Source organism: Diadema setosum, chromosome 4, assembly GCF_964275005.1.
Source record: "Diadema setosum chromosome 4, eeDiaSeto1, whole genome shotgun sequence".
Classification (NCBI taxonomy): domain Eukaryota; kingdom Metazoa; phylum Echinodermata; class Echinoidea; order Diadematoida; family Diadematidae; genus Diadema; species Diadema setosum.
Window position 1 is genome coordinate 17593701 of NC_092688.1, and position 12144 is coordinate 17605844.

At 43.0% G+C, this 12144-nt stretch overlaps 1 protein-coding gene across 3 annotated transcripts in view; it reads right to left on the reverse strand.

Moving 5' to 3' along the window:
- The window catches only part of LOC140226963 (uncharacterized), a 48367-nt gene that overhangs the window by 20278 nt on the left and 15945 nt on the right, over positions 1 to 12144 (reverse strand). For 2 of the 3 annotated variants that reach the window (XM_072307400.1, XM_072307398.1), the window contains exons 2-3: positions 1466 to 1492; positions 153 to 251 (exon numbers count right to left, since the gene is read on the reverse strand). In XM_072307400.1, coding sequence (XP_072163501.1) covers positions 153 to 251; positions 1466 to 1492 — 126 coding nt within the window. The remainder of the gene's footprint in view (positions 1 to 152; positions 252 to 1465; positions 1493 to 12144) is intronic. The other variant, XM_072307399.1, reaches the window with a different exon arrangement.

Here is a 12144-nt window from a genome sequence, read left to right on the forward strand (position 1 = left end):
CAAAAAATCTCATGCCCTGACATAATGTACTTGTGTTTCTGTCTTCCCAGTTAATTCCGACAACCACTAATCTTCATCTCTTATGAGAGAAGAGTTTAAGGTAAAGATTTGTGATGGTGAGGATGAGAAGGAGGAAGGGCGAAAAGTTGTACCTTTGGTTGAAATGCACCGTGCGCTCCGGATCCGAATCCGCCCGGTAGACTGGTGGGCGGGAACATTGCATTCATTCCTGGGGGCACACCCATACCAAGCTGGGGACAGAAATTGGTATCAGAGCGGAAAAGGAAGAGGAGGAGGAAGAGGAGGAGGAGGAGGAGAGAAAAGGAATGAGGAAGAAGAAGAAAAAGAAGAAGAAAAGGGAGTAGAACAAGAAGAAGATTGAGAGTAGAGAAGAAAAAAAAATACAGAATCTTGTTAGGAATGTGAAGCTCATTAATTGATAACAAATCAAGAGACAAAACTTATAAAACATATAACCCTTGAAGACTTCACAAAATCTGAGGTGAACAGCTGTTTTGGCATGTGCACTTTCAGCACTTCTATAACATTACCCTACATTATAATTTCATCTAATTTAACTAGATTAATATTAGAATGGAAAATGCAGCCGTGCACCTAAACTTCTGTTATGCATGCTTGATAGCCCATGAATTTTGCATATAATGTACTGTGTTTATAATTCATATTCATAGTAGCTTGTGCACCATTGCTTTTTGTGTTCATACAAAATAAATGTCACAACTTCTAAAATGCATGTGAAGATTAAAAATGTGCACATGTTAATGTGCTAGTGTATCCATATATTTTGATAAAAGATTATTTGAATTCACAAGTTTTATGGGTGAGGTGCAATGACTATGAAACATCATTCACAAATGTCCTTTTTATTATTTTAAATGAGGGAAATGCCACAAATAAGTGCTCAGAGAAATGAGGAATGTAAAAACTGTTGCATGCGTGGTGTCATCTTTTACAAGGACAAATCTCAATTTTTTTTTAATCGCAGAAAAAGGAGTTTCATTCACTTTTCGCAACATTTTGAGCTTTGTTTATAGTGATTTTTTTTTTAAAGAAAAAAAATATTGATAATGATGTGTAGACAATGATTCACATTAGCCGGTGTGTCACTACCTTTTACACCCAGAGCAATACATTTGTGATTTGTTAGCGTAGCAACCCGAGCGGTTTCATCAGCATTTGGTCCTACTCACACAGCTAACTGATAATGACAAACTCATTTTGTTTCAGTCTGAGAAATTAAAAAAAGGATGGAAATAAAAAATAGCAAATAAAACTGCATAATAATGTGTCCTTGAGTACTCAAAGTATTATTTTTATCTACTTTAAAGAAATGTGCTATACATTGTGCTAAATGCCCATGATGCAAGCATATCATGAACATAGAAAAGAGCAAGAAAGATAAGTTTATAGACAATTTGGGGGTGATTCCCACTTCTTATTGTACCTTTAAGATGGGTCTGCTTGATGGGTGCTGTGAAAAATTTTGAGATGGGGAAAAAACAAGAACACGGCAATTTAAGGTTAATTTAATCAAATGTGAGAGAAAGAAAAGATAGAGACAGAGAGAGAGAGAGAGACAGCTAGGGTCCTATTTCATTAGACTTAGAATAATTGTGATTCACAATAATTGCAGTTACCATAGCAACAGCTAAAAAATGCCGAGAAGATATTGGCTGTTGCTAGGGCAACTGAAATTGTTATAAAATACAATTATTGCTGGTCTTTAGTGAAAATGGCCCCACTGGAGATCAGAACATCAGGTATAAATACAAACAAATATATTACATGTGAGCACAAATCGGGAATTATCTATGCACAGAATACGGTATGCACATTTCTAAGCTTACAGTGACTCCGACATCTTACAATGTATCTTCATTTTAGTAAACAGAAATATTGAATGTTGATGAAATCTAGTTGAAATTGGTAAAAATTCATTGCACAAGGGCATGAGATATCCACTGTGACGAAACCCTTTGCATGCCTTGAGTGCCAATTGACCCCCCAAACCATATGTACACATTGTCGTATCTCTCCAGCAGAATAAGAGTTAAAAAGCACACTGTATCTACGGACAGACTATATTCTTCTACTCTGAATCAGAGAACAGTAGACATTCTTTCTGTGCGTATCAGAGGACGAATTTGATGGGTTTAATACGGTCAAAATTAGACCTATCAACGGGATTTAAGAATGAAACTAGGTCACAACTGTCAATTTCAGTGCACTGACATGCAAAACATTATCATTTATTTATTTCTTTTCTTTATTGGAGGGGGTTAGGGGTTGGGAGCATGCGAGAAAGATAAAGTCATCACATTCTGCCAAAGAAGAAGAAGAAATAAAAAAATAAGGTCACAACCAAATCCAGTCATCATCTGGCTGAGAGAGGCTCATCCCGCACTCCTGTCACTAAATCCCTCCCCAATCACAGTGCACAGGCCGGGATCTAAGCCTAATCCACCAGCCTGGTCGGAGACCCGGAAAACAAGGAATCAAGTACTCGACAACAATGACAACGACAATACACAACAGCATCATGTCTAGTTTGATTAATCCCTTATCTGCCTATATGGCCTATTTCTGGAGAGAAATGTCCGACAGACAGTTTTAGACGGACAGACAACTCAGTCTGGTGGAAGATAAACCAGAGAAACAGACCAAGGGCTACTTGTGATCTTTCCTTTCAATGTAGATCATCGACAAAAATCATTTCCGAGCTGTTTCACCATGGCAGCCACTCTATGTCATTTCACCATGAAATTGTATGCACGCTGGGCTGGGAGGAGCTTGTAAGCGTTATATGTCAATCTTCAATTGTTCGAGATACTTCGGTTAAATGCGGAGATTCTTGCAAAAGCTTCTCTTATTCACATCAGGTGAAATGGCCATGGCGGGGGCTTTATGGTAGCATTTTTTCACAGAATTGTGTGGGTTGGAATCTGAATTCTAAGCATTCCCCCTCATCACTAAGCAAACTAAATGCTAGCATCATCCTCCCTACATGCCCCCCTCGTTTCTGGCTGCCACACAGCTATCTTTGGTGTTGTATCGACTCATCTGTAACTTTAACTGGAACAGAATCTGATCGTATCTTCCCCTTAAAGATATATTTAATAAGATCTGCCCACAAACTTAAGCAGAACATGCTGTTAATAAACCCCATCTAATAGAAAGTAAATGCATAAAATGCAGCATTAATAGAATTAAAAAGAAAGAAAAAAAAAGGGCTGAAGAGGGGGAAAATATTCCTCAAAAAAAGATTAACTTTTCTTAAATGATCTAATTTGATAAGGGTAATGAGGGAGCCATGTGCACAAGACCCAATCGCAAATTAATAAACAAAGTTCACGGCTTGATGACGCTAATCACGCATGTTGTGTGTCCATTTACGGCGGTGTGTGTGTGTATGTGTGTGTGTGTGTGCGTTGTTTATTGGTTCCAGAGGAAGGGGGAGGGCAGAATGAGCGTTCTTGAAAGTGACTCTGCAAACATTTCGCCGCTCACAAAATTAGAAGAAGATCGGGCGCGGGATGGAGTTAATTTGGGATGAAACTTTGATTGCAATATTGGCTCATTGGGACCGACTTGTTGACACGAAGGGGCATTAAAGGGATCATTCCCCTCTTGGATTGACAGCGACAGCGAAGATGAAAAAATAACAACAACAACAACCAAATCATCCGGCCAACATCCTGCCAAGTTTGTGTGTGTGTGTTTTTTTTGTGTTTTTTTTTCAAATCTTTGTTAAAAAAAAAGTATAGAATGGCGCCCTGGAAATTCTATATGGCATGAACATGTTTTCAAAAAGTAGTTACTCATAAACATCATGCTGTTGAGATTCAGTGGATCATGATCTCCCTTCTCCACCTCTTTACCATTACTTCGTCCTTTCTCCAATGTTTCTGCGTAAGCTGTGGAGGTGATCTTTAAGGCCAGCATTATGACTCGACAGTATACCGTCTCTCGGTGAAATTAACTCATAATCACCAACAGATAAGGCTGGTGGGAACGCTTTGATGCAGGAAATAAACTGTCATATGTGTAATCCGGCAGGGAATGATGGTATAGTGGTCAGCCTGTCATTTACAAAAAAAAAGAAGAAAAAAAAAAAGGAAAAATGAAACGCAAAAGATGTCAGTGCAAGATACTAGGTCAGGGAGTTAGTCTGCCAACTGCACGGATGCGTTCAAATTGATATAGTTTTTTCGGGTGCGTCACCGCACTGCAACGCAGGCGTGGAGGAGGACTGGGAACGGCCGTTGGAGACCACCTCAGGAAATAAGGTGATTACTTCATTGCGATACTTTGAATGACAGCCTGCCTCCAAAGACACATCACGTGAGGGCACCCACATTTATGCCAGAGGGGGATAGAAAAAAAAAAGAGATTAAAAAAATCAACCTGGCTCAACCTTCGCTTTGCCACGAAATACTGGGCCATCTCTGCCGCGAATCTAACGCCACAAATTACGGCACATCATTTGCAAATTAAAAAGAAAACTGCGCTGCGGTGCCTCACGCTGCAAATATAACTTATTCATTCCACATTTGTGCGACCACTGACTATATGAGACAACCCAATCATACAAGCATTAGCTGTCAGCTGAAATTTTTACCACAGAGATAGACGTGTGGATAAAGCAAAACCATCTTTACCTTGCATGTTCTCTTTGTTCATGATGTAATCCTGGACCACTCCCTTGGGTGTGGTCCAGCAAATGTCTGGCTCATTTAAGTTCTTTCAATTTTCGAATCATTCTTTGGGGCAGAGGTATGAAAATAAAAATAAATACAAGTCCCGAGTGCTGAAAATCTAGACAGAGTAATATGCCGTGCATCATGGTACAAACATCCTCATTATATCAATCACTATGCCCTTCATTCAATTTCATTTTGATAATACCGAAATTCTTCAAAATATCATAGACAACCATAAAAATATGTGAACTGTATCTGTCATCATTTAATGAAGAGAACACACACACACACACACACACACACACACACACACATTCACTTTACTTGGGGTCTGCACCCCTCCCTCCTGAAAGGAAGTTCAAGTTCAAGATGCCGCCTCGTTTAATTCGATTGCGGCCAATAAATGAAGCTTGACCTTTGTCCAGGACATGACATCATAAGGAGCTCACATTGAGCGTAATTGGTACCATCAGCATCTTGCCAAATTGCCCGCCCCTCTTCCTATCCTTTCTCCTCCCCTTCCTCCCCCCTCCCCCCCCCCCCCTCCACTGCTGCTGAAGGAAGCTTGCCTCCCATATTAACCCGGGCTAGGGGGCATATTGACAGAATTTATTGGCTCTTAATTGGCTGACTTTGTGAAGACGCAAGAAGTTGATGAGGCCTTGTTAATCCTTGGTGGGGAGCGTTACAAGAGGATGCCTTGCTCCCAGTAATATCATCCCCTCTGGAGCCGAGGGCACTACTGAGGATGAGACCGCATGTTTGCACTTTTTCTAGAGGTGCTTCTCTTTTTTTTCCCCTCCTCTCTCTTTTTTTTTTTTCCATCACAAGATGACGCCCTACCTCAATATTTTGACTGGTAGGTAGGTCGGTTGTGTCAATTTGGATAGAGCAAAAAGCGTTGAGAGCATACATTATTTTCACTTCACAAAAGCGACTGTAGGAAATAAATGAGTATGACATGGCCAAGCATCAGAAAGGCCTTTTAATTGCATGATGATCATACATCAAATTATACAATCTAACAGTGCTGTCACATAAGCAAAATAATTATATATCTTCCTTCCATTTTTTTTCTCCAGAAATATGTTCCTCAGAGTTATCTTAAAATGTTATCATGATTTCTATAGTTATTAACTTCTTAATTACAAACCACTAATATAGCCAGAATGTGTAAAAAAAAACAAAAAAAACCCTAAAACATCATTTTCACCAAAATTTCGTGAAAGGGATGGGAAGGTCTGATGGTTTGCCGCATAAAACACCCCACAACATCACCATCAATCCACAAATCTATCTCGGGGAATGCTCAGAGCAAAACTGATGTGGATAGCGTTCCATCGTCAGATAACCACAGTCTCATGCACTCAGTACCAATAAATTAAAACCAGCTCCAGCACCAAATTAAGCATGCTTATCCGCTGAATCTATCCAGAGTCCTGTCACTTCCAACATCTTGATCACATGACTCGGCAAACGTGATGAGTCTTTGGAGAGATGGGAGTAACTAAATTGGAGACATGTCCTTTGAATTCCTTCTCTCCTCTCACTCTCTTAAAAAAAAAACAAAACATCAAATACAAACCTCAGTCCTCTCGGAGAAAGATCTGCACACCGCCCTCAACTTTCCCCGAAAAAACAGAATTCTCTCCGCAACGCTAATTGGGTCAATGCGGATATCCCTCGGATAGACGGGATTGCCCGAGTCTTTCCTCACGTGACAGTTTGCGGCAATAACCTGTCACCATTCCCTCTGACTTTTCTCACCCCCCTCTTACTCTACAATCTCCCCATGTATATACCCACCACATACCGGGTCAAGCCTGGCATGCCATAGTAAATGGTACCATTATGCCCTCATCACACCCCCTCCCCCCCTCCCCCCCCCCCCCCCTGAATGACATCCCAACATTCATAATACTGCATACCACAATTCATTCCACATACAGGAATAGAAGAACAATTGTTTATGAAAAAAGTCCTGGAGACAGAGTAATGTAGATAAAATTTTTCAACACGAGCTGCTCACTAATGGTTGACATAAACAAAACATCCAGTTAGAGAAAAAAGCACAGGGCAGACTTGAAGTGTGGAGCTACCATGCTTGAAATCGGACAAAACACAAAAGTGATCAGAATATGAATGTCTCCAAATATGTGGACATAAGAACACAAGAAGACAACAAGAGATGAACTCAAGATGAAAGAATCATATAGAAGATTGAAGTCGGATTGTGTGGAGCGAATGATGATGGAGAAGAGAATAGGAGGTGCATAGATAGAGGAACGGGAATGAACAAGGTACAACCGTGTACTTGAAGTCTCTACAAACCTCACAGGAGGGCCTTGGGGTCACAAGGCACCTCCCCCCCCCCCACACCCCAGGACTGGATATTAACCCTAATCCTACCCATATCCACCCAAAGTCCGGAGCCACATAGCTGAAGGCGTCCCTGCTCTGAAGCTGATCCCATTCTTCCCCTGCCACTGCCAGGAGCTGTATACAAGGAGAAATGGGGGGGGGGGGGGTAGGGATGATGAGAGGAAATACCAGATCACCTGTGCACAGGTGGAGGCCATTTTACCCTGCCCGCCCTGAGCTGCTCTCTATCCAACAGCACACGAATAATATCATTTTAATGGAATTCTCTGCGTGTCTGGAGAGACATGGTGACATACATGGAAAGTACTCTGTATGCCCGGCGGAGCCTTACTCTGCTATGATGGCAGAGATGAGATGGGTTGAGTGTACGAGGGGGAGTTCTTAACCACTGAATCATACTCACAAGACTCAGAACGAATCACGCGTGTAATAGATGCCGAAATAGGCTCACAAGGAAGGACAGTTGTCAAGCTTTCACCCTCCCTCTCCTTCGCTTTTGCTCCCGTGGGGAGTAACCCCAGTCCCTTAGTCCCACTCATGGATTATGGTGTCCTCATCCTCGGGGGATTAAGTTGTTGTGAAGTGTCTGTCAATGGGGGCCTATCCCACTAAGACCCTGGCTTCGGTCCTTACACATACAACACCTGTTCCATTTTCTCCTATTGCTTGTTCGCTCTCCAGAGAGCAACCTCCCCCCACCCTAGTGCCTCCTCCGGTTTTCGTGAAGGGGGATGCGAGCAAATGACATGACATGCGGAAGGGAAATGCAAAACCTGGAGGGTTGGATGTTCATGAGGGGGGTGGGGTGAAAGATCACGGGTGAATAAATCCTTCTTGGCCTTCGGTGCTGATACGAGGGAGATCCGACTAATACCGTGACAAAGCTTGTGTAAAAGCCACCCTAATGCGCACCCATAACAACGCAAGAGGAGTCAGGGTGCAGACAGACGTACAGTGAAATCCCTGCTCATCATCTTCAGGTGATCGCAGAGAGGCAAGGGAGTGGGGGGATGTGGGTGCAAATGAGATGGAGAGAAAGGCCAAGGTATGATGGTGGCAGATTGGGGGGAGGAAAGGACAAAGGTTGAGAGGAGGGCTACAATGAAAACAATCTGGTAGAGAAAGTGCAACCAAACCCAAGGCCTGCGAAAACACGTTCTCTTCTCTACCCTCCCCCTCCCCCCTCCCTCCCTGGTGCAATTCTTTGGTTTCTATCCCTCCTTACACCACCGGCCATCAACTCCGGAGGACCTCGGACCTCAGCACAACCTGGAGGAAAACTGGGTGGTGACAGGGCCTGTCTCCAAATCACTCCCAGAATGCTTTCAGGGGGCTTTGCTGCTCCATATTGGATGAAGGGGTTCTTTCACCGGAGAGAAATAAATGGTGGCAGAAGCTTAAAGCAGCCCATGTACTTCGACTCCTTACTAGCTCACCCTACCCCCCTTATCCCCACCTCCCTTTTTATTCAATCTCTTGCTACTCCAAAAGGATTTTTACACCACTGCCAGAGAGAAATTTCTGCTGAAGAAATACTCTGGCCGTGGCTTGTGTTACATCACCATCAGTGCCAGCCTGCATTGCGAGAGAAGTGCGTCTTTATCTGCCACGACAGGAGATAAACAAGAAAACAAATGAATGCTGGAGGCCTCCTGACAAGGACACAATGATTGATACAGCGTAAAGTGCAATGCCAACAGAGCTCTTGGCGTCCCCACACGGGCGGCCGCGGCACTCTCTGCGATTGAAACCGATCGGCGTTTTGACCGGTGCTTTTGTACCAACATCCGTCCTCATATCTTAGCTCTAAACATCCCTCCTGCCAGAAACGAGCCAAATTGTACCATTCCTGCTGACTTCATTCCAGCTGGCTAACGGTACAAAAAGGTCTGTTTTCAATTACCCAACACGTTTTGTAGTGTAACTCAGCCTTTTTTTTTTCTTTTTTGTTTGTAAGTGGTGCCATTGGGCACGCAAAACAGATATGTCCTCGACACAAAATCATGATTAAGAACGCTCATTAGTCCCTGGGGCTCGTCCTACAACATCCATGCTCCTCTTCCCCTGGAGAGCATTTGTCGCGATCCATCACCAGCAGTCGTGTTTGCCTTGTTGCCACGGCAACATCAAATTACCCGATGATGAGTAACCCTAAATGATAATTGTTGACAAATGTGCATGCTGATGCCCCTTCACACGCAACACTGTGCTGGAGATAATGTTCAAAAATACACATCCAATCACCAGAAATTAACAACCACATGGAAAATCAAATTTGCAGCAACCCATCATTGAATTAGTGGGACTCATGCTGTCTCTTGCTTGTTGTTGCTGTTTCACCCGTTCCTGACCTATTCCCTCGCTGCCAAACAATTAAGCGTCCCTGGCGCACTGCCACCAGTATGACTTTATAACCATCTCTCTCCCTCTCTCTCTTTCTTTTACCCTTAAATGTAATTCACGACATTTGCCCCTTAAGAACAAAGTGCTGATTATTCAGACAGGCACAGTGGGATAACTAATCATGGTGGTTTGGTTTCCTAACTGATATTGAGAGACCTTTGCAAGAATCTTTTTTTTTTTCCTTTCTAGGACTCGAGGGATAAGAAAACATGCTATTGAGTTTCACGTTAAAGTGAACCTTTAACACAGTAAACTTATGGTATGACACAACCTTGCTTTTCTTCAAACTACCTACTCCCTCCCTCTTCCCCAATAAACAAAGAAAGGGGAGGGGGGACCTGAAACAGGTGATGGATGACATAAGGCTGGATATCAATGCCCCTGGAATCTATTGGAAATTAGTTATGTTCCCTGTTTTGGCAGCAAACTTACTTTGTTGGCAAAATACAAAAACTTGCACCCTACAAATGTGTGACTTGTCACTAGAGTTGGAAAGATGGATTCTCTGTAAGATACAGTACACTCGGAGAAGGATCTCCCACAATCACCAGAATCGATCTAAATCTTGATGTTTTACTAACAGTTTCCATAATGCTACCGAGACACCTATAATCCACTGTGGTCCATTTGTCACCCTACATTCCTACTCCTTTTCCTCTTCTAAACATCATTTAAGTATGCAACTTCTTACATTTAACAGAAGCATGAATTGTAATCAGTTTTAGTTTATTACTCTCAAAGCCACATTATTCTAGAGAGAGATAGAACTGTTATATATCATGAGATATCATTATTGGCATCGAAACCCAGAAGGAGCGTGTTGCTAATCAATTTTGTGAGTGCTGTCAAGACAGATCTAGCATGAAATTAGACAGCAAAACTGGAGATCTAGATTTTCCAGAACAAAGGAATTCTGAACGAAAGAAATTATGCAGCTGACAGACAAAATCAGAATCCATCGCCGATGGCAAAGATTAAATGCTGTAACGTAGCTTGAGAATAACGTCAGATTTCATAATTGTTCATATTGCTATTGAATTAGACGCTGCATTATGTGATTAGAGCAATCAAGCGCTTGCGTTGATCTCATGTTGGCGTAAGTGCTGCGGTGCCCTGAACACATTCCTGTCACACTTCTGACAGAGGTGAATACATTTTACACATCTAGGGCATCGGAAGCCGCAATTGCCACAGATGCTGGGAGTATGCTCCTCTAAAATCGATTTGTCTTGACGGAAATCAGACAAAGACACTCTCCCGAAATTTGATGTCAAACTCAATTGCGCGCAGTTAGGAATGGCAACAAGCGACACGGAATTGTCGTTTTTTACATCTGCGAATCCTGACGTCACGGCAGGATGTGTGAAGGAAATGTATCATGGAAGAGAGAAAGAGAGAGAGAGAGAGAGAGCCAACAAGCTCAGATGCCAGGGGAGGCATCTAGATAACAGGCGTTGTCGTGACTGCGGCTCGCATTGTCTCCCCCTTTCCGATGACAGCACAAACGAACTAGAACGTCTGTCAATAACGGGGGTGGATAAAAATAAACCTGCAATCCGACAACGGAGGTGAGCGTGATTCAGCCAGCCAGGGTGCAGTAGGGCTTGTGAGAGGGGAAAGCTTGAGATGATTTGCCCTATCATTTCAACTCCACTACCCAACGTGCCAGTCCATTACATAACAACACACACTCAAAATGGATGTGACATTATCCTACAAAGCTTCCCCATCCAACATGCTTACTTTAATATTTTTTGCTCTTCATTGATTTCCCTTAGTTATCCCTTCACATGAGAGAGTGAGAAAGAAAGAGAGGGAGAGCGAGGGGGGAAATAAAAAGGGAGAGAAGATGAATATAATATGTGCAAGTGTACAACTGTATGTGTGTGTGTGTGTGTGTGGGGGGGGGGGGGGGTGAAGAAGGGGTGGGAAGCTGGTGTATCATACCAAAGTAGTAGTGAGTGCCCCAGAGGTAAGAGGAGTCAAGATGGGTATGTGATGTCACCACCTTCCATGAGTGACAATACAATTTCCTATCATGAAGATCTTCCCCTTGATCTCCTCCACAAAATCTCTGCTGCTGCTCATCACACTGCAAGAGATATTTCTCATCGACTTCCTGGGGAGAGCCTAAAACATGGCATCTCGGCCTTTAATCCCAGCATTTCATCGCATCATTCTGTTTTTTCCTCTCTCTATCTGCTGTCTATCACAACTTCATGAATCATGCTTCTCCAGTTTACTCACAGCAAGACACAGACACTAGTCTGCATTTTGGTCCAATTTTCTCCTTCATCCTCCTCTGCCTAGCGGCATGACTTCATTTTGAGGACATCACTTCCCATTCGGCACGCAACCTTGCATCATCATCATCATCATCATCTGGTCTCCACGGTGACCAATCACTCGAGTCGCAGGAGACCTCTCATGTCGTCCCGCTGGCTTGCTGCTCACTCCACAGGCTGGAGGAGGCGGGCAGGTTGTGTCAAGGGCCATTTCGGCCCCTATCACACTTCAATTTGACACTTGTTAGGGTCATTCTCTCCCCCATTGTCCTTAGACCTCATCCTGCCTAGATCGCTATCACTCATCCTCTCCCCCTCTTCCACCTGCCCTCCTTTTCGGTCATTCAGATTGC